A 25,476-nucleotide genomic window follows, 5' to 3' on the forward strand; every position below is an offset into this window, starting at 1 on the left:
CAACTTTATTGAACGCGGCCACCAGACAGCAGCTCAGAACACACACACATCTCTCAGCATCGTCTCTCCTTCCTGCTTGCCCACAAGGCAAAGGTTAAACAAGCCCCACTACATAGCTGTCCAGCCAATGCCTGTAAGAAATGACATCGTTTATTTCCTGGTGTGCACTGGTCAATACTGTAATGCCGCTTGTTGTGGGGAAGGAGAGACTCACGTCGCCGATGCACTTTAATGGCTTTATTAACAGCGGAGAACACTGCAGGACTTTACATCCACGTCAACATAAACACACTTCCCAACTCTCTTGAAACGCACAGCTAGCACTGAGCCTAGCTCTCCTGCTCGGGACGCCCACCGGCACTTCCTGATGAACTAAAGCTGTAATGAAAACTCTGCCGTATAAAAAGCAAAATATTAAAAACATGCGTAAGACATTACTAGCACAGCTTTGTTCTGTGGGTCGTGGATATATTCTATCAGTTATTATTAAGCCTCTAGCTTCCTTTTAGTAAGTAAAAACCTTGGCTATGATTGCACTACATTGTCATGTAGACCTACAAAGTACACTTGGAAGAACAAGAGGTGAATAAATGTATTGCAACTGATGTGAAACTGATGAGGGGTAGGATTAAATAAGCTTTGCTTCTTCCTACTCCTTTTTGGACATGCAAAATTGTGAATTTTACTATGTGATGTGCTACTGTTTGACTCATGCATATTCAGGATTAAAACCATGAACCATGATAATAACAAGCCTAGTAGTGCTGTACAACTTATCCGCAGTCCGCAGTGCCCTCTACTGGTCAACATTATTATTTTCCCCCCCTTTTTTTTCCTCTACTGGTAAACATTCAAACTGGACGCCAACCTGTCTATAGAGGCCACCTGTCTATAGCGGCCACTTTTGCAGACTCCCTCTAGTGGCCGCTGTAGACAAGTTTGACTGTATTTTGAACGTGCATACAAGTTACATTGGAATACATCACATAGTACAATTTACTGTTCTACATGTCCAAAAAGGAGTAGAAGAAGCAAAGCTTATTTAATCCTACCCCCCATGTTTGACATCAATTGCAATACATTTGTTCACTTCCTGTATTCCAAATGTACTCTTCACCAGTTTAAAATGCATAGGAAAATGATAAGGTAATTTAATAATATGATAACGTAATATAAGGTAACATAGTGTGACATGGTGATTAATCATGACTTAATCATTTGAAAACCGTGATTAATCTGATTAAAATTTGTAATCATTGGTTGGTGACCACTGCTTTAGATCTGTCTAAAAAAAAAAAAAAAAAAATCACTCAAGTCGTGAGCTTGAAATTCCTGTTGTGGTCGGCAGAAAAAAAAAAGGACTACATTTGACATAATATTTGGACTGATGGTGTCGCAGTCACTTTTTGTGCATTCATTGTCTAACATGTATACATATTGGTCTGAATAAAAACACAACGCAACACAAAGAGATGCAGGGTCATTTGACCGGCACAGGTTTTGCTTCCAGGAAGTTTACATAAAGGGGTCTTGTAACCACGAAAGCAGAGTGCGCAAGTGAAGTAAAAAGGAAGCCTAAAGAGCCAGGCGAGCGTCGTACCTTCATGGGTGAGATGTGAGCGTGGGTGACGTAGCCGTGCACATTCTCAATCTGGGAAAGATTTTTCTCAGACACCTGGACCAGCTCTGGGCCGCCCGCCTCCTCTGTGAGCTGGGGCGAGCTCTGGTCCTCCTGAGGGGACGAGTCCTCATCATGGTGCCGGTACTTCTGAAATAGCAAACAGGAAACAGTCAATATATGGAGAGGATGGATCATCACCATCTGAACTGCTGCATTCCATCAGTACACATCAGCAAGGGTGCCAATAGTACCATAGGTTTGTTGTTCAAGCCCTTTACAAACGCTTATGTTAGCAAGTCCACAGACAGTAATGTGGAGACATCCAGAACCTCTGGTGTTACAGGACCACACTGACATTGGACTTCATCAGTTGACTTGTAGCTGATGTGATAGTGAAGACAAATGCGTTTTTTAGAGAGGGCTTTGAGGTTTGAAACGTTCCACAGAGATTGGCAGAGCAGGTTGTATATGTTCTGACTGAGAAGTTAGATGAGCTAGAAAGTGGGAGGCTGAGCAGTCACTCGCCTGCACTGAACAGGTCAGTTGGAGGAGAGCCGTTGCCTAGCAACCAGCAACTGGCACATCTGCCGCGAACCCACTCGAGTTTTTCTGTGACAAGCCACGACAAGTATGCCAAGCTCAAGTCATGTAACTAGTAAGACCTTCTTGAGGCTCTTCTATAGGCACAGCATCCTGCAGCACACAACATTATCATGGCAACCTCACCTCCTATCCTGCTTGACACACTTAGGTTTGTAATTAATTTTAACCCCACCTGGTACAACGGTTACATTTGAGATGCTAACATGCTAGCAGTCGAGAACCTTGAGTGGAGGTCAGCATGTGCTTGCATAACTTTGTCAGTCTGAGCATGTGTTCACCATACAAAAGGAGGGGAGTACTGGTGGAGGGCTCCTTGATTTAGATGCCACAAATAATTTTTTCATTTTAACTAGTCCAAATAATGCCCTCTAAGGATGGCTTTTAATGGAATCCATCCATCCATTTTCTATGCCGCTTGTCCTCACTAGGGTCACGGGGGTATGCTGGAGGCCGATTCCAGCTGACTTTGGGCAAGAAGCAGTGTACACCCTGGACTGGTTGCCAGCCAATCGCAGGGCACATATAGACAAACAACCACTCACTCTTACAAATATTCAATCAAAGTTGCCCACGTGGTCGTGTGACCTGTCAGCCATGAAGCTACCACAGTAGCAGATGGAGGAGCGTCAAGAGGCTGCGGCCCAGTGAGCCCACTTGAATAGAACCAGTGTGAAGCAGTCCACTGTAAGTCTGCCCACACGTGCAGACAACAGTTGTGGACAAAAAAAAAAACTGAAGAGGATTGATTGATTGTTTGGATTCATGACGACCGAACAGAGTGACCACAGTAGGCCGGATTCGGGTGCCATGTCTCTGGGACATTGGTAACAAACAATGGTGCCCCCTTCACCCTGTACATTGGTGACTTTACAAATAGTTCAACATCTTGCCACATTCACGATACAGCTTTTGTGGCATGCGTAACGGGAGCAGATGAAATGAAGCAAAAGATAAGACAAAATATGCCTTTATTAGTCCCACAAGGGGAAATAAAAGGATCTACTGTAACTGTCTAAAGTCAAAGTAATGGTGTCATTATGAACACCTCTAAGACTAAGAAGATGACTGTGGACTTCGGCAGGAAGAAATTCCAGTGTCGGCCTATTATTGACGGAGAGAACAATGACGTGGTTGAGTCTTGTAAATATCTGGGAGTCCACATCAACAACAAACTGGACTGGTCTATACACTCAAATATTGCATACCAAAAAAGGACTGAGCTAGTGCATCTTTGTCAGGAAAATTACTGCAAGACTGTAAGAGGCTTCATAAGATGATCAGTAAGTGTGTGTCTGTGGGGGAGTTGGTGGAAAAGAGGGTGAGGTGTCTGATGCAGGCTATCCTCAACAACTGCAGACACTTTACATGAGACTCTTGCAGCTCAGAAAAGCAGACACAATAACAGGCTCCTCTTTCTGCATTGAAGAACAGCAAGATTCAGGAGAGGTTCAACAGCTCACTTACTGTGTATGCCCTTTATTAATATCACTAGTATAACTGATATTGTGGTACTGTGTTTTTATTGTCTTTTGTGTATATTGTTTGTGATTTTTATAGACTGCCAAACACATGCTTTTCCCTTGTTGTGGATTAATAAAGTATTTGTCTATCTCTGCATTGGCAAAGATGTAAAATGAATGAGGAAGATCGCCAATAGACGTCACCCTCACAGAGTGAGGCCGATGAAGAGCTTCCTCCTCTTTCTCCTTTGCTTTCAGAGAGCATGAGGAGCACGAAGAGGCACAGTGCTGTGCTGGCTGCCAAAAGATGCTAAAAATAGCATCGTCAGCGGATGTAACAGGATGCTCAGGAAGAGAATGAAAAGGAACACAGCAAATATGGGGAAAAAAATGGAGAAGAAAAACATTCAACTCAAACAGTGCGTACAAAAACATGGCTTCCGCAAATAAATGATTGGAAGGAAAAAAAAAAAAAAAAACACCAGTAAATTTTGCATGTTTGCTACAAACACAAGCTCTACATGTCCCACGAAAGAACGGACAATTAACTCAGCACAGACACTGGACTGTCCTATTGTTACTACAGACATTGAACTCATACTGAGTTTATTCTTAGTTGTTCGTAGGTATTTAATGACTTTACTTATTTATTTATTTTAAAAGGCACCTGTGTGGGTTTGCACCACAACATTTGGTTTAGAGAAATAATCTATGGACCGTGGTTGTAACAGTCAATGACAGCTGATCAATGCTTAATTAAGACTAGATTAGGGGGGCATTGCAACCTCATGTTGGTGGTCATCGTGATCAAACTGTAATGTTAATCTGTTCCCGCATGACGCACATGCACTCTGCTGTGTGTACTACCAGTGTGTACGTTGACCCCCCCCCTCCCCCCCCAAACACACACACACACACACACACACACACACACATGCATGTCCCCTTCCTCCCACGAGGAGTTGATGAGCAGTTCAGTCAACCAATAACAATGCAGCAGCTTTAAAGACAACATAGGCTGAATTTAACCCTCATCTCAGTCTGATGGGAACACTTTACTGCTCTTCAAACAAATGTTTCAACGATCTGACAAGTCAAACTATTTTAAGCCCATTCACTCCAAAGACTAAAGAGTTAATTCGGGATCCTGTTTAAGTGCTTCAAACAACTCTTCACGCATTCCACACACACAAAAAATACGTACTGAAGGGAAATTTTAATGCATGCACATGCGCACGCACGCGCATGCACAAGAACGGAAAAAGGTAGAAACAAACTTTTTTTCTGATGAAAGATGGGAGTCTAATATTTGTTTTAGTAGGTTCCATGTCTACATAGCCATAGAAGTCAATATTCTGTGTGCCTTGAAAGATCAGTCAAAATCGTCTAAAATGGCCGGTAATAAAAGGGTTGTCTTTTAAAAAATAGCAAACGTCACAACACAGGCTTATGTCACGGTAGGTTTCATCTATTTTATTTTATCAACACACTTTTCCGCTTTGCCATCACAGGTACGCTTCTGTGCTGGAATCACAGAAAAAAAAACAAAAAAAACAAGCTCACAGAGCTGAAGTCTGACAAGATTTGCTGACGCCTTGCGTGATATCACACACGATGATTGTTTAAACTTTTGAGGATTTTTTTGGCCAAACTCCAAATTGTACCACTTTTGGCCGTTCGACTATGGAGATTCCACCATGAGCAAGCTTGAATGGCAAGCCGGATGGTTCAGAATCAAGCAGAAATGTAAAAGTAGCAGATTCCAACTTGAGCTCACCATCGGGTTCCCAGATGCCCCTCTGAGAGGACGCGCACAGGCACGCATGCACCCACCTTGCATCCAAACATGAGGGAGATAGCGCTGTTGGTGCAGGCCACCTTGCAGTGACACAACATGGGTGAGAAACACTCCAGCTTCTTGGCGCCGGGCGACATCTTGTTGGCCGACAGCCGCCGCCTCCGGGAGCGTTGGCGGCTCCTCCCGCGCTGCCCAGCCCCTCCCACACTTCTTCCGACGCCACCTCCATCCTCGCCACCTCCTCCTCCACTGCTGCTGCTGCTGCTTTCTGCTCTCACCATCCGCCCTCATTCCTCGCGTCGCTCCATGGCGGCGAGGACGAAACGACTCCCTGAGCTCTTCCTTCATTCAGGGAGAACCTCCCCCCTCCTCCTCCTCCACCACCTCCTCCTTCCTCTTCTTCTTCTGGTACAATGTAGTCCTCAGCTGTCCACCTCCTCACAGGCGCTCGCCTCGTCTCTCACTGGTTTCGTTTGCCTCCTCACTCTGTATGTGTGTGTGCGTTTGTGTGCGCGCGTGTTGTGTTCCTCTGTGGGGGTGTGATCGGTCTTCAGGGGGAGGGGAGGGAGTGAGCTTCGTCACATGACCCAAGAGAAAGATGGAGGGCTGTGGGTTGTGGGGGTGTATCCTCAGGGAAGGTAGAGCATGTAGGACAGAGTCACTGATGTGGACCAGAAGAGGAGGAAATGGACAGGAAGTGGCAAAAGTGTGAACTAGACAATAGTTGGAAATTTACTTCCTTTTCTGACCATGACTGACACCACACTCCAAATCCCAGGATGCATCTGCCTGAGACGTCGCCTACTGCCTCCATCCACAGAAGCTCAGGCTCCTGGGAGATGTACTGCACATCTCTTCTCATACACACATTACTTTTGTAAAGTTTGCAGCAATTAGCTTCCATGTGAGCACATTGCTGTCTGAGCGCCTCATTATCAAAATGTGAGTCAGGCTACACACACATTGATGCGCACGCATGCACGCACGCAGAGATGTGCACGGCCAGCGCAATGTGCGAGCACACATGCACACACAGTGACAGTGATAGCAGCTGACAGGTTCAGATGTGAGGACCAATTGCTAAATTTATCCCAAGTGTGTGCGTGCAGGCGCGCGTGCGTATGCCTGTATAAACCTCACATGACCCGGGCCATCATGGATCAAAACACGTAAGATCAGTGATCGTGACATGCGTACAATGACATGTATATAATATGTACAGTGAGTCACTTTCTAGGATGTACAAGATCTATGGAGGGACACCACCTGCTGGACACGTGACTCCGTGCACTAGCACAGACTGGGCAGCAGGGGGCTGCAGAGATATATGCCCTCTCTCAGGAGCAAGTTGCTCTGCTTTGATTGTTACCATGGCAACACAATATGTTGTCGCTTTAAGTAATGTTGAAAAAGATTAGACATTCACCTGCTGTTGTCATGACAACCAGGGCCAGTCTCTCTCACCTGCACTTGCGACCCCTTCCTTCCCAACTGAGTATTTTTGTCCCATGAGACTGGCAGCGACGGTTACCCAGATGGTGTCACCTTGAGGTAGTGGGGAGGGGGCACTTGAGGTCATAGCTCAACTTCACATCATCATCAACTGGGCTAAGAGAGCAAAACCAAGTTATGTAGAAACAGTATCCTTTGTAGCAGCCACATACTTTCTGCTGATGTTTTCGATGGTGTAAACTGATAGGTCAGAACTACACTGTCAATATCACTTACTACAGGCATTACATCAGAACTGAGCACTAATTCCTGTCAAGCAACGACTTTCAAATGTCAATATTCTACTAACATGTCACACCATACTGGGCTATTATTTACTGTATATAGTCAAACAATTACTCTTGATGCACTTCCATTAGAAAAGTGATGAATAACTGTGTGTACATTAGAAACAAAAGGTTAACAATAAGCAGATTGATAATACAACTGTTTTTCATAAGTTTCCACATATGAAACAATTATGGAATATCAGTTTGCTAAAGACAGGACACTAGGAGTGTAAGTATTTGTTTTAATAAGGATTCGATTCATATCATGATTTGTGGTTGCCGATACAATTCAAGAACAATTTGGGTTCATTTAGAACGATACAATCCGACACAAATTAAGTAACTTTAAATCGATTCAGTAACTTTTTAGCCAAAATTCAACCAGTGTGACTGTGAAACAAGAATAGAAACTTGCTAAGCACACATCAGTGTGGTTGGATCGTAGGATTATAAATCAATGCATCAATGTAGTGAATGAATCGTTACACCCCTATAGGACACAGTCAGCAGTCTCCAATGAACAATCAACAACATACACCATCCAATCGGCGCCTCTCATATCCATTAAGATAAGCAATTTTAAGTACACAAGATGAAGTTTTTCAACTGTGCAAACCAAATCCAGCCAGCCTCCGTTGGTAAAATACACCATTTTAAAAGTCAAAAACACACACAATCAAAGGCGAACTGCCTTAAAAATGTGATATTTTCATAAATCAGGATACGATACTAGAAGCAGATATAGGCAGTTTTAAACACCGAATGTAAAGCAAAAAAGTGCACCTCAATTCCTGTGTGCGTCTTGGCATTTGGCGATGTTTATCTCAGGTTACCTTAGTGGTGACGATACAAATGCAATCCATTGTTGACAGCCGGGAGAAAGCCCGACAAGCTCAGCGTACACACACAATCACCGTCACTGACAGCAATGAGTGGGCTCAGCAGAGAGCCGCCCCATTCCTCCCCCGGACCGCCGTCATCCTGAGCAGGGACAGGCCACCGAACCGCACGCCCTCCTGCACAGTGATGAGATGTTTGAGGGCTGTGGAAAATCTCAAACTTCAGCCAACGTTTGTCCCAATCTAAAGGGGTTCGGTGAGGTCGCTACTGTGCTTTGAAAAGCTCATCTCAGCAGGTTTGACTGGACCTTCTGTCTTTGTTGAGTGTTCAACTAATTAAAACTAAGTACACTTAATCACATTTAATGCAACAACTCCAACAGGTGTTTCAACAGTCAATGAGGACTTACCTACATCCACAAGTAAATGACAACTACACTTGTCAGCAAATCTTTTCATGACAAAACAGTCAAACATTCTACTTTCTGTTCTGTTAATAACTCCTCACATAGAACCACAAACTCATTACCATAGAGGTTTGCTGCTGGTGTGACTCAAACAGCGAGGAGGCGGAGGCCTGAGGTCACAGCTTCATCAGCAACTGCGTGGGTGGAACACAAGCACACGTACGAATACTTTACACGCCGTCCATCTGCCACGCAGGCCCCACCCCCAGCACATGGCATCATCAGCAAGTCAGGCGATCATGTGACGACCGTTAAAAGTCAGTGTGATCACGCTTGTCTGTCACCATGACGACACATGGGACTGCCTCCTCAGCTAGCGTTCGCCAAGACAGAGGAAGTACCAGTAACATTTTCACACTCAAGACAAGGTCAGAGTCCATGTCAGAAAAGTCTTCAATTGAAAGCAAAATCCTCAAAACAGACCACAATTATTATGCACTTTTTTATTCTCCGATAGAAGCCCTCACACTGCTGCTTCCTCATGTTGAAAATGTGTAGCCCACATACACACATACATCAGCCGCCATCTGGGATGCTTCGAAGAGCTGCTTCATGCGGACACTCTCACATGATGACGAGCAAAGCATGAAGACGCACAGGAAGCATGAGGGTGGTGAGCAGAAGTGCATCTCCAGTCAACTGGCCCTTTAAACATCCTAAAGTGGACCCAGCTGCCAAAATCAACCTGATGGATGAAGCACTTGCAAACACCATGCTAACTACTTAGCATGTGGCGACATCTACAGGGCGTCTGCAGTAACTGACACCGGCCAGCACAAACGCCACCCTCTCCATGCCCGGATGTGGATGAACTCCTGCCACTACTTACACGTGTGTCATGTTTTGGCAAGCGTTTGGCCAACGTGTGGAGGATTTCGTTTAGGAGGGCGGAGTCCTGAGTGGCATTGGAGGGGGGAGGGGAGAGAAACAGGGTGTTGTTTTTATCATTATCATCATGTTTGATGTCACAAGAAATTTTGGAATACTTTACCATCACCATGACAACACAAATGATTTATTGACAGCCACCAACAAGAAGTGAGCAGAGAAGCATTTGAACTCTTGAAAGCAATTTGCACGCACACACAGGCTGCGTCTGAATTGGTTACACTTGGACCTTTGAGTGCATAAGTGCATTCACACTGAGAAGTACAGCAATGCACTGTCAGTACCCAGATGTTGCACTCACAAGGCATTATGAGTGTGCAGTGATTGACAATTGACACCCTCAATACTCGCCAGAAATGAATAAATACTGCAATCGTCATTTCCGGTCAGTAGGCGCGTCCCGATTTTTCATTTCCAATCCGATACCGATATTGCAGCCTTGAATATCAGCCGACACAGATATCAATTCAATATCAGGTTGAATCATTCACATAGGGCTGTCTTTAACTAAGGATTTTCAATTTTCATTTTTGAATGTGATGTGTTAGATTTTGTTAGTCGACCAATAGTCGACTATAGATACAGTGGTGTGAAAAGAGTTTCCCTCCCCCTTGGTGATTTCGTATTTTTTTTAAATGTTTGTCACACTTAAGTGTTTCAGATCATCAAACAAATTTAAATATTAGTCAATGACAACTAAAGACAAAATACAGTTTTTAAGTTTTAATTATTAAGGGAGGAAAAAAAATCCAAATCTACATGGCCTGTGTGAAAAAGTGATTGCCCCGTAAACCTAATAACTGGTTGGGCCACAATTAGGAGCATTTGGATTTTTTTTTCTCCCTTAATAATAAAAACTTCCATTTAAAAACTGCATTTTGTGTTCAGTTGTGTTGTCATTAACTAATATTTAAATATGTCGGATGATCTCAAATATTTAAGGGGGCCTATTAGACTAATTTTCGGGCCTTTGTATTGAGTTCGGGACTCATATAGAGCAGCTACACACGATAACCCACACAGAAAGCTTTCTAGATCAAACGGTCTGTGTAATTTACGCCCTCCCTCCAGGTATGCCTCCTGCCATGCCACTCCGCTGTGATTGGTCACACTCTCAAGCGCTCCAGAGGACTTCCGGACAGCTGCCGAACCCCTTTTGTCTGATTACTTACACAAAATAAACACAGTTAGGACAGTGATAAATTGTTACTTACACCGTGTTCTGCTGACTCTTAACACGACCAAGTAACGTGGGAAAGGCATCAGACTTCAGAAACAGTTTGGCGGATAGTCCAGCTTCGTATTGGCCGATGTTCAGAAAAAACAGTCCCGTGTGAAGTGCCGTTGACAGATAAGCATATTTTTCTCTTGTGATATATTTATTTTTTTATACATGACTCCACTGAATTTAATTATATCGTCATATCGTGACTCATCCCAAAAATATTGTGATACATGCTAAGGTCCATATCGCCCAACCCTAACATATATTAGGAATGTCCCGATCCGATCTTCAGGATAAAATCGGCGTCACGAGATCAGGCCAATCCGGCTACCGTATGTTTGCCACTCGACTCCCGCCACCAGCAAGAAGAAGAAAACTAAACACCACCGTCCGTGGTGTATAGTAGTGAAGTTAGTTTCATGTTGGAGATTCAGCTCTGTATCTACAGCGTTAGTTCCCCCTCACTGTGCCCGGACTGCTGTGTCATGGTGCGGGGAACTCGCACGGGAAGTGCCACTCAACCGCTGGTTGTTTATACTAGGGACAGTCAATAAAAAACTATTGCGTTAAAGATAGTTTGCTAAAAAAATGTCATATATTCTAAATCACAACACAAATTGATCCATAACCATGTCAAATGATTAGCCCTAACCTAAAAATATTTTGCACATCCATTTTTTCCAATTTTATCTTTTATTGGATGGACTTTAATTGGAACTTTTATTGGATTAGGGACCTGGCTCACAGAGTTTGTTACAAAAGCCAAACAATATTGTTGGTCATGCTGTGTAATAAAGTAAATTCAGCAATGAATTGAGTGTATGTTAACACGCTAGCACCCTCTGTTGTTGTGATCAGGTGGGCCTCTCTGCAGCCGCTGATGGATAGACATGCTGGGGCGACGTCTGAAATCGACTGCTTGTATCGCAGTGCCAATATCTGAGATTTTAGATACAGGCTAATAGAACCCGATACTCGTTTTTTCTGCTATCAATATCGGATGAGGACACACACCCCTATCGATAAGTGCACAACAGTAATGGATTTGGGACAGCACTACACTGTCTAAATTTGCGCACTCAGGAACTAAGTAATTATGGAAGTATATAGAAATCTTCCATTTGAGACACAGCCCACACAAACAGACACACGTACACACACATACACATGAGCACACAAAGTGTGGCGGCCATCTTACCTCGATGCTGGTGCTAAGGCTGGGCAGCGTGTCGGAGGTCACGGTTGTGCTTTGAAGGCTGGAGAAGTCCCACAGGTTGACGGGCGGCACCACCACATCCACTGGCTTGGAAGACTCCACCCATCTTTGACTGTCCAATAAGGTCACTTCATAAAACTCCTGGATGTCTGACAGCAAGAAGAACATGTGTTACAGAAGTGTTGTCATGGCAGCTAATGTGGTGAGCCCCATCTTTATTTGGTGACCTTTTTGTTTTATCATAAAGCAGACAAAAAATGAATGACATTGACACAGTCATTATACACACACAGAGTCAATTTTCAGATAGTGTTGACTGAAAATAGATGAAAGATTAACAACACTCTGATACTGATGTAAAAATACTAACAGCCAGCCCCCACCTCCATTGCAGCCTGACTTGATCTGCAGCCTTAATAAAACTATGAAGTCCAAACATGAGGACACGCGGGAGAGATCACATGACCTGACGGGGACCACTAACAAAATGATTCCAGTGGTTCCGCCCACTGCAGTATTAAAGTGAGAGTGCATAAAGGCCATCTGCTTGTCTGAAAGCAGGCCAGGGAAAGAAGGACAAGAAAAACAAACTGAAGCATCTCAGCTGGGGTGGTGAGGTGGATTATGAAGGGGACTGGGGGGTGGGGGGGGTAATCGTCAAATCGTCATGTCCACAGAGGGATTACAATGTGCTCTGCCGGCTGCTGCCTCACATTTGGGGTGGACATCATGGTGAGGGCCACAAATGCACCTCATGTTCCAAGGGCAATTTTCACATGAATGCCATAGAGCAGGGGTGCCATAGAGCAGCCCCGGGGCCATTTGTAGCCCACGGCTTGTATTTTGTTGGTCTGCGGCATATTTGGGGGGGAAAAAACAAAAACATCAAACACGGCCTGCACGGAGAATAAAGTTGTTTAAAAGGTACAATTAAAAAGAAAGTAATCCATCATCTATTATATTTGACTGGAAAACATAAACCACTGAAAAACATGTATTGCCTTATATAATATTTACATTGTACTTGGACAATGAGAAAATGTACTCATGAATGAAAATATTACATGAAAAAAGAAGTGAGAACAATGTATCAACCTACAGTATATTGTGTATGCAGTCAAGCATTTGTTTTGGCATGTTTTTTAAAATGTGCCAAGCATTCACTGGATAACGCCACCTCGTGCCAATGTGGTGCACGGCACAAAAAAAGCAGCTCATTAATGTAGATTTACACCTGTGATCATCAAACATCATGCCACACTTTGATGGATCAACATGGCCGCCCGAAAGGCCGCATTGCTCATCACTAGCGAGAAGGGTCTGACTAAAAGCTCCTAGCAGCTTCATGTGGGAGAACCATATTCAGTAAGGAGCAACAACCTATTGTGCTGGGAATATTGGGAATAACATTCCAAGTACAGTGTTTTTTCTCATCTTTTTTTTTTGTTGTTTTTTTTTAATAGAGTCTAGCAAATGATTTCATTCAGGAAGTGATTTGCTTGCATGGCTCCGTTGTGTTCCTAAATCAAGACCTCCAGCTTTGTATGCTGCTTGGGAACAAACATCACATAACGGTTGTTGTTTTTTTTTAATGTATGAACTACACATGCTGTCCTGCTGCAATCATGTCAAAAACATAGCAAGTCTAATAAAAGGCTTGTTCAGTTGTTAACAATTTACGGTCTACTGCTTTCCTGACTAGCCTGTCTATCTTAGTTTGTTGAGATTTTAAATGATATGGAGGACCAAATGGGACAAAATGAAATAAACAAATAAATCTTTAAATAATGTATTAAATGTGTTATTAATTAATTAAATCAATAAATAACTGTTAAAATAATTACTTAAATGTGTTATTAAATAATTAAAGTACCAGTACATTTAATGTAAAAACATAAATAATTATTTCAATATTAATACTTAATACTAACTAACTAATTAATTAATTAAACAGAGCCAGTCAACATATTGTGATACACTGGGTGCTGCTACCTATCGCGGTTATGGTGTATTGTTATTCAGTACGGCCTAGTATTAGTCAAAATATATGCTTATTTTTGGCTACGTTTGGCTAATTTATTGCTCTCTTTTCCAATGCTTCTGAGTACAGATATGAGACAGATATGATTATGTTTATCTTCAGTCATGAATCCACTTGGTTACTTCGGCTTTTTTCAGCCCCAATATCGGTATCGGCCCCAAAAATCCGATATCAGCAAGGTTTAAAATACAGCTCACAAACTCCTGAGAAAGTTGGGGTATGTTCTCCGACTTACGGGCTTCAGACCATTCGACTAGATTCGTGTTAGACTTGCCCAAAGACTTTGATGGGTGGACGTGAGAGATAAAATTAATTAATCACAGGTCCGTGAAATAATTAATTAGCAAAATAATTAACTACAGAATGAAATAAATAGTGAAATAATTATATATGTTTTTACCTTAGATTAACATTTTTCATTATTTAATGACACATTTACTGACACATTAAATTATTTAAAGATGCATTTATTGGTTGAATTAATTACACATGTAATTATTTAAAGATTCAATGAATTATTTAAAAAATTGTTTATTTAATTTTGTCTCATTTTAAAATGATACACGTATCCAGTAATCCAGTAAATGTACAGTTAGTCCACACCAAGCCTTGCATCCACAGAGACACACTGACTGTTGCTGCATTCTTTCATCATTTTCAATAGATGCGCATATTTCCCCACATACTATTGATCATAAATTCAGCTGGCATGGGTACTGTGGCACAATAGCCAATCAACCCATGCTTGTAAAACATACTCAGTCAATTTTTATTTTGCAAAAAAGAGCAATAAGAATAATCAGTAGAAAATGATACAAAGAGCCAACAAATCCATTATTCCTTCAGTTAAAACTATTGAAATTTCGGGAATTACTAGATTATAATATTTTGCTAATTTTGCTGAAAGCTTATAAAAAAAAAAAACGTTGCCAATCAATATTCAGAAAAGATTTGAAAAAAGAGAAAGCAAGTATTTGTTAAAAGGAAAAGTGATCTTCAAAAAAACAAAATTCAGGACTAAAATGATGTAACGTTGTGTTTCTGTAAAAGGAGTCAGTTTATGGAACAATCTGAATAAAGAAACTAAAGAATCCAAGTCTGACATCAAATTTAAAAGAATGGTTAAAATGAGTATGTTGAGGAAATATGAAATATGTTAGTTATGATTGACTGTCATACTATGGTTATTTTTATTGTGGGAAATGGCATTGGTTGACTTGTAATTGAGGAGATGCGTAACCATCTGCGTTGCTGGCTGCTATATGTATAGGTACTTTTTGTTTATATTGTTGTTTTTAAATATGACCTTCTTTGCAGCTGAAAAAAGGGGCAGAATTAATAAGACTTGTCTTTCTGCTCCCTTTCATTCTGGTTTGAAAATTGCTTTTGTGTATGCCATATTGTTTTAATATTGTTTGTTTGTTTTCTTCTTTCTTGAATGAAATAAATGTTTCAACAATCAACAAAATTCTGTACGTAAAAAAGTAGCAGACCCTCTAAAGTACAAGGCGTTGACCAATTACATTGAATCTTAATGATGACTGACACGTTGAATAGCCAAGAAATTGTGAAAACACAGATATGCTACTTGATGGGTTGACATTTGCCATAAAAGCAAGGGACTCCTGCATAACGGGGCAAAGGTGATGATGTTTTTCTCTATATTTTACAAACAGTCACCATAAAAGGGTCTTGGAAAAACAAGATAGTTTCAGGCAGCCATGAAGCTGTTTGCATGAAGTTAGTGAAGACTGACTAGTGTGAGCAAGGGTTTACAAATGGAGCACCTTGAGAACACCTGATCCTAACTTTAATTATCCATTTTTTGTAGTATTATTGTCAAATAAATTGAAAATGGGATTAGGTAAAGACTTAAAATATGGAACCATGTGGTTTTCCAGTCATAACCTCCAAATTACAGTAATCAAATACAGATGAACCAAAATTCAAATTCTTATTTGTTAGTGTCAGTAGCACTTAGACACATGCTGACTACTGGGGAGAAAGCCTCAGCTTTCTAAACAGCCCAAAAGCCATGTCTCTACTCCAAATGGCTCAATGACAGCTCTAAATTTACTTTGGCTAGGACTTTTAAGCATTTTAGCAAAAAATAATAACAATTTAGAAGGCACAGAAAGCCCTGCTCATCCTTTCAGCCTAATAATAGTTTGAAGGAGACATGTAGGACCACATTCCTGCTGCTTTCCGTTAGTGGGCAGTGAGCCAGTAAACTAGCAAGTCTTGGTTTCATTCATGTATTCATTCATTCATTCACTTTCTGCTTAGTTCTGCTTATAGTGCTCACACAACCTTCCAAAAGCTTGCAGAACTTTGGCTGAGGGACGTACCAATGAGCGCCTGGAAGAGGTTACTTTGGAAGATGTCAATGACCCTCTGGATGGAGACACGCAGCTGTCTGTCCTCAGCATGATTCAGTTTGGCCCGGTACTCCTCCAGGAGGGACAGCGCCCGCTGTGCGTCTGTGTGCCAAAAAGAAGAAGTGGCCAGGTGAGTGTGGGGACAGGACGCTGAGGCGGGACGTCCCACACAAGCTGACAAGTAATTGATTTCACTCTTAATCCTGGGGAGATTCCTACTTTCCACTTAAAGGTGTCTGCAATTAGCAGCCATACAAATGATTAAATGTATCGGGTGGCTATTTAATTCACTTTATTGATCATGAAGCAGGCAAGTTTATCAATAATTCTGACTTTAGTTGCTTTAACTGAAAAATTGAAAAGCCAATTTTAAAAACAAATAAATGCTTGCCATTTAAATAATGTCCCCACTGTGGTCAGTGGTCAGTAAACTATTGATTAGTTCCATGGAGTTAAGTTGTTGTCATGGAAATAATACTTTTAGGCTACTTCTAACGCTATTGGAGCGATAGAAATAAGTTCATTAAAGCACTGAATAACCGCATAGGATGAGAAGATATGTGGTAATAAATGTACAACATGTGTTGGTGATGGTAGGAATAGTTTACTTTCAGTCTGATCATTTTTAAGCCTCCACAACAAGCTTCTCCATTCCCAACTTGCTTAGCACGACAAGCTAACAGGCTAGCGGTTTTTCTTTAGGTCACTTTAGCGACCCGGCCAGGCCCGGTTCCGTCCAGTCTGAGTGAGGGCGGTTGGTGTGGGCCTGTGTGGCACTTTGTTCGAGTTAGTTTCTACCCGGTTCTGGAACAGGTGTCGTTACTTGGACTTTCTCCCCGGCGAGTAGCAGTTAGCATGCTAGCTTGCTAGTTAGTGGAGAAAGCGGCTTACCTTTCTTTCTGACGGGCATGTCGCGGGCTCTCCGCTCCGGTTCAGCTTTGCTCGGTTCCGTTCGGAGCTCTGTCCGTGCTAGCCGCACAGCACTCACTGCTCCCCTCCCCGCAGGACGATGGATTACAGCGGCTGGCTGTCAAGACGACACAAACTAACTCGGCTGTGACACGTCCCAAATCCGAGTCATTCCAGTCCTGGACGAACCTTGTGGTCGCCCGTCCGTGTGTGTGCCGGCCCAAAAGAACCAAAACCAGAAGTTGTTTGTCGCAAAGCCAAGACACGCGCGCACGCCACTGTTCGTGCACGCGCCTGCTGTGCGTTCGTGTCAAAGTTGTGCGAGTAAATCCCTCCTCCTCTTTCTCCTCCTCCTCCTCCTCCTCCTTCTCTTCCTCACATTTCAAACTTTCCTCCAAAATGGCGTCGACCATGTGACCCCCCCCCCACCCCACCCCCACCCCTCCACCCCGCACTGCCCACCTTGGCGGGAGGAGGGATTAAAGAAGAGGAAGAAGTTGTCCTATTGTATTTAGGACTCTTTATGACAGCGTCCAGCTGGTGCTGATGGGACCCACTTTGGAACATCTGTGTGCGTGCCTGTAGCTGTCAAGTGTGAAGTAGGTGAGGTGAGAGGTTAAGCAGTCTGCTCCTCTTCCTGGTCTTTTTCTTGTCAGTCACATGAATTTTACTTTTACATCTCACCTTTAATGAATGTTTATCGTCACTTCATGTTAGCTGCCTACAACAGAACAGCTTTATTCATCTTTTAACTGGCACACAAGTGGAAAAAGAAGTCAAGCGCTGCAAAATCACACACCAAGTGATGCTTCTTCTTCCTCTTGAGGCTGATCCTTCTTTTTGATGAAACGTTCCAAAAAAGCCAACCAAAAAGCAAATAAGAGTTAAAAGGTTTAAACTTAAGAGGTTTTGTGCAACTTTATTTTCCCAAAATGTGTGGTTTTGTTTGAGTTCACAGTTAAGTTACTTGTCCTGGAAGGAGCAATGCTCAGTTAGTAGAAGTACTCAGTATTTGGCCTGAGAGTCGAATTACCCAAATACTTGGCCTGACAAGAGAAGTGCTTAGTTACTTGTCCTGAGAGTAGAAATGCTCAGTTACTTGTCATCCTGCTGTGACAGGAAGTGTTATTTGCCCTTCAAAATAAAAGGCTGTGCTAGGGTTAGAATTAGGAAGTGTTCTATTTTATTTGATGTGCTCTGAAAAAACACATTCATGTTACTTGAATATTGCATGTTAATATATGTGTGTGTGCGTGTGTGTGTGTGTGTGTGTGTGTGTGTGTGTGTGTGTGTGTATAGAGCTTAGTGACAAGATGGTGAGCATGTTGTGCTGCTCTAATCACATGTTGACAGATGAATGATAAATCCTGCACACATTTGACACACAACAGCTTGCAGACGCCAATATACATAGAAGAAGAGCACCTTGTTTTACACAATGACCAATTGGACTAGAAGGAAACCACCTTGCTCTTCACAATTACCTTCTTATTCACAATGACCAGCAGGACTAGTAGAAGACCATGCACCTTGCCCTTCACAATGACCTTCTTCTTCACAATGACCGATGGGACTAAAAAAAGACCACCTTGTTCTTCACATTGACCAATGGGACTAGAAGAAGACCACCTTGTTCTTCACAATGCCCAGTAGGACTACTAGAAGATCACCTTTTTCCTCACAATGACCTGTGAAAGTAGAAAAAATCCACCTTGTTCTTCACAATGACATTGGACTACTTGAAGACCACCTCGTTCCTCACAAAGACCTATGAAACATGAAAAAGACCAACTTGCTCTTCACAGTGACACAATGATGATTAGCATTACATCTCCAACAAAGCATGAAGTGAAAGGAATAATTATGTCAAGACACTACTTATCTTTATGATTTGTGTCGTAGTGAAGTCTTTCATTGTTGATAATCTCTCCAAACACACAAAATAAACAGGCTTGTCTTTAAAGCCAATTTTTAAAAAGTACTGCCCATCTTAGCTGCAACACATAATTATCTATCTGACATGGAGAAACACCACAGTGTCTCTTTGCGGCAAGGCGTGGTGTTTTCTAGAGAGTCAACTAGTGAGAAACCATGACACTTGTCAACTATTTATTAGCTTGTTAGCTTCCTTTGTCACGAGCAAACAATGGTAATTAAAGAGAGAAGGGAGGTGAAACTCATCAATATGTTACGTCAGACACTTTTATTGTAAATGTTGGTTAGAAATCAGAGGAGAAGGTATTTGTGAAGGTGGCTGTACACCCTCTGAATGGGTCATGTAAACACAAAACTTCTTCAAAATGACCAATAAGATCACTTTGTTCTACACAATGACCGATTTGAAAGACCACCCTGTTCTTTCTGCAGATCACTGACGCTGGGACAGCTCAGTACTGGCTGCAACCTTTGACCTCAGCAGCTGAACCAGCTCCTCATGCACACATAGACACACACACACACACACACACACACACATTGTTGTCAATAAACTACTCTGTGTGTGTGTGTGTGTAACAAGCGCTCCCTCTGTCCGTCTGGCCAATAACAAAGTCGTTGTCATGATAAACAAAACAAAGCACCTCCATCAGCTGTTTCCTGTCGTCGTGATGCAGGTCCGAGGTGTTCAAAATCTCCACCTAAACTCCTCCACTTGGGGCAGGATCTCATCCTCGACCCGGAGATGGCACTCCACCCTTTTCCGAGCTAGAACCATGGACTCAGACTTGGAAGTGCTCATTCTCATCCCAGCCGTTTCACACTCAGTTGCAAACCGATCCAGTGAGAGTTGAAACTCACGGCTTGATGAAGCCAGCAGGACCACCTCATCTGCGAAAAGAGACCCAATCCTGCAGCCAACAAACTGGAACCCCTCAACACCCTGACTGCGCCTAAAAATTCTGCCCATAAAATTGATCAACAGAATCGGTGACGAAGGGCAGCCCTGGCGGAGTCCAACCCTCACTGGAAACGGGTCAGACTTATTGCCGGCAATGCGAACCAAACTCTGACACCGGTTATACAGGGAACGAACCACCTGAATTAGGTGGTCTGCTACCCCTTACTCCCAGAGTACTCCCCACAGAATTCCTCGAGGAAAAATGTTGAATGCTTTCTCCAAGTCTACAAACACTTGTAGACTTGTTGGGCAAATGACCATGCACCCTAAGGACTGGTCCACAGTTCCACGACCAGGACGAAAACTACACTGCTCCTCCTGAATCCGAGATTCAACTATCCGGCGGATCCTTCTCTCCAGAACCTCTGAATAAACCTTACCAGGAAAGCTGAGAAGTGTGATCCCTCAATAGTTGGAAATGGTCAGGATGCCTCCTGGACAGGCCTCGGGGAAGACCCAGGACACGTTGGAGAGACTACGTCTCTCAAGTGACCTCGGAATGCCTCGAGATCCACCAGGAGGAGCTGGACAAAGTAGCTGGGAAGAGGGAAGTCTGGGCCTCCCTGCTTAGGCTGCTGCCCCTGCGACCCGACCTCAGATAAGCGGAAGAAGATGGATGGATGGATGATGCAGGTCCGAGGTATTCAAAACCACGGGAGGTCCAATTGGTTGGATTTTTTGGTGCATTGCCACCAAGCTGCTGTCAGCGGGATCAAGAGGATTAACACACACACAACATTTTGCTGCTGTGTCTCTCCTGTCCACTCCACTGTCAGCACCATCACTAACCAAAGGATGAACAGGAAGTGATATCACTGACGTGATTATGTCATCATGGCACAATAGGTTGCTGTGTTCCTCTGTCGTACCAAGTAGAGCCAAACACCATAGATCTGTACAAAACCCTTAAATCCAAATCATGTCTTCAAACTTTTGTTCAAACTTGGCCCTCTGGTGCCCTCTAGTGGCAGCAGGCACTATGTCCCAGTACTCAAGTGGTTTGAAGACATTTGTAGAAAAGCTATTCTACAAGTATAACATAGCACAAATCAGAAACCCGAGGACATTTCTCGAACATGAGATATTTTGAAGTGTGTGTGTGTGTGTGTGGTGCTCCCTTGAAGGCCTGTCAAGACACGATCTGTTGCTAGGCAGGTTTCTGGTTGAGACCAACGTATTGCGCCCCCACCTCCCAGCGATTGTTATCCAGTGTCACGAGGGACGGGTCTATAGCAACAAAGTGTGTGAGATGATGTAAACACACATGTTCTCATAAATGTGAAAAACTGTTGGAACATTTACATCATCCCATACAGATATTTATCCAAACTTGTCAAAACGAATTCGTGATAATTGTAAATGTCAGCCGAGGAAATACTATGCTACTCTGAGCTTGTCCACAAGGGGGCAGTGTAGAACAAACACTCGCACTAAATTAACTCAATTGCTTACTTACACGTAGCCCTTTGAGTGCGTTGACACCGAGAAGCACGTTAAAATACTGTCAACGCCAGAATGTTGGGAGTCAAAACTCTCAAAATACTGCGCATGCGTGATGGACAGTTTTTTGTCTATCGACTTTTATTTCGTTTTCAACACTAAAGTGCATAAATATATGCAGATAAAATGTATACAACAGCAGGGATATATAAAAATGAAAATATTAAAAGAAAGCACGATATGCAGCAATGCCATTTTTAGTCATCTTGAGTGATGGACAGTTACAATAGTAAAAAATAAACCCAAAAAGTCGCCATCTTGGCTACGTAACGGAAAGACTACCTTCAGCGGGTGAAATTGAATAAGCGGTATTTTAGTGACATCTAGTGTTCAGCTAGCAGATGACAACGCAATAAAGCTAGTGGTAGTGTTCTCCACATTGCCGCTAATATGACCTGATATCTTATACAGCACCTCATGAGTTTTTCGCCCCAGTGATGCGTTCCCGTATGGATGCGACTATTTACAAATGTGGACTCGTCTTTTCTTTTTTTTTTCCAACCACCAAAAATCCCACGAACTTCCCATGTAGACAGGTCCATAACACATTATCTAAACATCACACATCTCCCTCAGTGTGTTGGTCAACAGGAAGCAGCACAAATAGGTAGAACTCACAAAATAAAAGTCAGGTTTATTGTCAAACAACAAACTTCGCACATACATCAAAACAGGCGGCCAGAAAACAAAAAGTCGCTGACAAAAAGAAAAAAAGAAAAGAGGCTCTTTTCTTTGGCCTTCCCTCCCATACAAACAAAGTAGTTATGGTACAGCTAAAGTACATACATTAAATTTACTGGAATGTCAAGAGTTCAACCGCTGAAGAGATTTTGTGTGTTTGTTGTTTGGGGGGTGTAACATGGTCAAAGATTCTGTTAAAGAAGCACCGATTTTGTCTGAGAGAGAAACCCTCCTCTGAACAATATGTACAAAAATATAAAATGTAAATAAAAATACAAACTAATTCTCCTCTGGAGTCGCAATTGTTGAAGTCAGAATTCGGCGCCAGGGTGGTGTCAGGTTCCTCAAGAGAATTTAAGTTTGGGGTTGTTTGTGGATGCTGTTGAACTCTACTTGCTAAATGACCATGTTGCTTATTTTATTCTTTGTCCTCCAGCCCCTCCCCCTGAGGTGAAGAAGCGGGAAGTGGGACACAGCAGGACACAGCGTGAGAAAACCTATCAATCGTCATCGTCTGTTTTCTGCTTCTTGGTCTCAACGTCGTCCTGAAAGAGAAAGATGACACCTTAGAAGGTGCACTGTGTTTTGAAGGTGACACCGTAAGAATGTCGCCTTACCTCGTCGTCATCTTCATCATCTTCGGCCGCCCGCTTTGTGCCACCCTCCAGCTCGTCATCATCCTCCTCCTCGTCTTCCTCGTCACCTGTAGGAACGACAATTTCCATGGTGAAATGCGCTGTGAGATTTTGGGGAACAAGGACGCTTCAAAACATAAAAAAGGTACCTTCTCCGTCATCTTCCTCGTCCTCTTCATCCACCTCCTCATCTTCCTCGTCATCTATGTCTGGCTCGCCGTTCTCCTCATTCTCCTGGAGCACAAGCGGTTCAGTTGAATAAAAGTATTTGGTGCTGCATTAGTATATACACAAGCAGACCGCCCTACCTTTCCATTGGTCGCGGCATCTTTGCCATTCTCCTTCTCCTCCACCAGCTTCTTCTCCTTCAAGTCCTGAATGAAAATGAAACATTTAGTTTGACACTTAACTTGAAAGTTTGATTAAAGTGAACATTTAGATTAATGACGTTAAATTGAACATTTACATTCATAGTTCATGTTATGCTAGCAGCGGTGCATGCTGGGAGCTTTCTATTGGTCCCTGTAGGCCTCTCCCTCCTCTCCAAAGTGTGGTAATGTGATACTTGTGCGATGTGGCCCCAGGGTATTGTGGGTATTGCAGTGCAAGTCGCCATATGTCACCAGACACGCCCGGGAGACGTACTGCAATACCCATGATGCAACGCTCCATTTAAACCACACAGGAGGGCGCCCAGCAAGGGGGAGGGGTAACGTGGGGGGCGGGGGAGGCGGCTGTGTGAGCGCGCGTTGCACGCGGCTGCTTGTAACGGAGGACAATAGAAGAAGACGAAGACACATGGCGGATATCACACCGGAAAACTTGGATTGTACTACATTAACTACAAATAAAAATGGAAGTGTGATACATTATCACTAGAGTGGGTTCAATAAAAATGATAGTTAATAATTTTTATATCGATATGCAACTAAGTAACTATGTATAAGCAATGTAAATGTCTACAAGGTGGTTCAGTTCCAAAGCAGATTAAGAAACAAAGCACGAACACGCAAATCACACCTCCACGCACGCACGTACACGCACACAAGTGGGCTGCATTACTAAAAAAGAAAGAAACTTTCCTCCCGAGACGCACGCGCGCCGCCAACACGCACACGCAACACGCCATAGAGAAAAAGCGGAAGCTGCCGATCTTGTACAATGCAGAGCCGGACCAGAACCAGCACCGTGTCTAGTCTACCGTCACGGTAAACAAACCGGGTCGTGTCTATCGAAAGCAACAACCGCAGCGTCGAATCTTCCAAGTCCGGGACCCTGGTCTGGTGCTGAGCAGGATTGGACTCGGACCCATTTGGCGCTCAGCGTTCAGTGAGAGTCTCTCTTAAACCAAACGCCGCCAAAAGAGTATGCTGGGAGTCTGGTTCTCCGGTCCTGCTCGGACGTGCCGGTTCGGACGAAGAGAACGGACGAGGAGAACCGAGCAGCTTGTATAAACAAAGAAGCCGCACAGACAATGAGACCCGCTTGATTCTGCTGACATCTGGAAGCAGCACAGATGCTGTAAACAACACATTTTGCTACACTTTCACACCCCGGCCGGTGCGTAACGCTCCGAGTGGACCGAAATAGAGGCTTTTAAAAAATGTTGCTTCGAAGAAGGTTTTTTGGTGACGAGGACAGAGAAAAAAGAAGAAATTAGTCTTACCTTGGCCGAGATGTCTGAGCCAGACTCAACTTTCGTGTCTGCCATTGTTTCAGGTGAATAAAATAAAGGACGGTAGAAAAGAAAGGTGGAATAAAGTAATTCCCTCCTTTAACAGCGATCACTGTGTTATTGTGCCAATGGCCGACGTTGCCCACCGCCGGTCTTTAATATACACTGGTAGGCGGGGCGCACGACAGTTTTGCTGCCGCTGATTGGCAGACGGCGCGGCAGAGGTGTTCTTTCAACGCATCCGAGTGGAACAATGGCTAGAATTACTAACCCGGAGGCCACGCCCCCTCTTTCAGATGCTGCTACTATCAGTTTTTGGCCACAAAATATGCCATTGTGAACAAATAAAGTGCTCAAAATGGACCACTGCTTCACCGCACTAACATCTACTAAAGCTGGACGACGAGATAAACAAGTCTTCGTCGAGTTACGCAGTAACTATATCGACGAACTATAGCGCGGTTGATGTGTGTCACGATTTGATTGATTGATGCTCTTCTGGTCGAGTCAGGCGGTGTCTTACAGCCTGCCAGTCCCGCCCTCTGAGATGGAGGGTACTAGGCTAAGAGTTTGGCGCTAACGCAGAAAAACATTAACAAGTTGGGCCGTTTAAAGACCACTGAGCCCTAGTTTATCGCTCCATCTCTTCATCTGTCGCCGCTAAAACAGAACATTCCTGAAAACGGTGAAGACGAAAGTGGAGCACTGCCGCCATGTCTACTCACAGCCCCTCCCCTCCCCAGCAGCCATCTTGGAAACTATCTCTCTCGCCTCCGAATGGCGCACTTGTCACTTTCGTCTTTTCACCTAAAACATTCGACTTGCGCTAGTCACGTTTGCCTTCGCATACGCCAAATTAAGTG

General features: G+C 43.3%; 2 protein-coding genes across 9 annotated transcripts in view; both read right to left on the reverse strand.

The window, feature by feature from the left end:
- dlg1b (discs large MAGUK scaffold protein 1b) overlaps nt 1–17,608 on the reverse strand; it is a 41,814-nt gene extending 24,206 nt beyond the window's left edge. For 2 of the 8 annotated variants that reach the window (XM_054767848.1, XM_054767849.1), the window contains exons 1-5: nt 17,209–17,607; nt 16,288–16,419; nt 11,881–12,047; nt 9,399–9,464; nt 1,601–1,768 (exon numbers count right to left, since the gene is read on the reverse strand). In XM_054767848.1, coding sequence (XP_054623823.1) covers nt 1,601–1,768; nt 9,399–9,464; nt 11,881–12,047; nt 16,288–16,419; nt 17,209–17,227 — 552 coding nt within the window. In that variant the 5' untranslated portion in view covers nt 17,228–17,607. Of the gene's footprint in view, nt 1–1,600; nt 1,769–9,398; nt 9,465–11,880; nt 12,048–16,287; nt 16,420–17,208 lie in introns of all 8 variants that reach the window. The other 6 variants (XM_054767851.1, XM_054767855.1, XM_054767847.1 and 3 more) reach the window with 5 other exon arrangements.
- A 4,622-nt stretch (nt 17,609–22,230) lies between these two features.
- Nucleotides 22,231–24,843, reverse strand: ptmab (prothymosin alpha b). The gene is made up of 5 exons (XM_054767028.1): nt 24,605–24,843; nt 23,247–23,312; nt 23,088–23,172; nt 22,921–23,006; nt 22,231–22,848 (listed from the first exon to the last, which is right to left on the reverse strand). The coding sequence occupies exons 1-5, from the start codon at nt 24,647–24,649 to the stop codon at nt 22,804–22,806; spliced, it is 327 nt and encodes a 108-aa protein (XP_054623003.1). The 5' UTR covers nt 24,650–24,843; the 3' UTR covers nt 22,231–22,803.
- Between the last annotated feature and the right edge of the window lie 633 nt (nt 24,844–25,476).

The sequence above is a fragment of the Dunckerocampus dactyliophorus genome, chromosome 2 (assembly GCF_027744805.1).
Source record: "Dunckerocampus dactyliophorus isolate RoL2022-P2 chromosome 2, RoL_Ddac_1.1, whole genome shotgun sequence".
NCBI lineage: Eukaryota > Metazoa > Chordata > Actinopteri > Syngnathiformes > Syngnathidae > Dunckerocampus > Dunckerocampus dactyliophorus.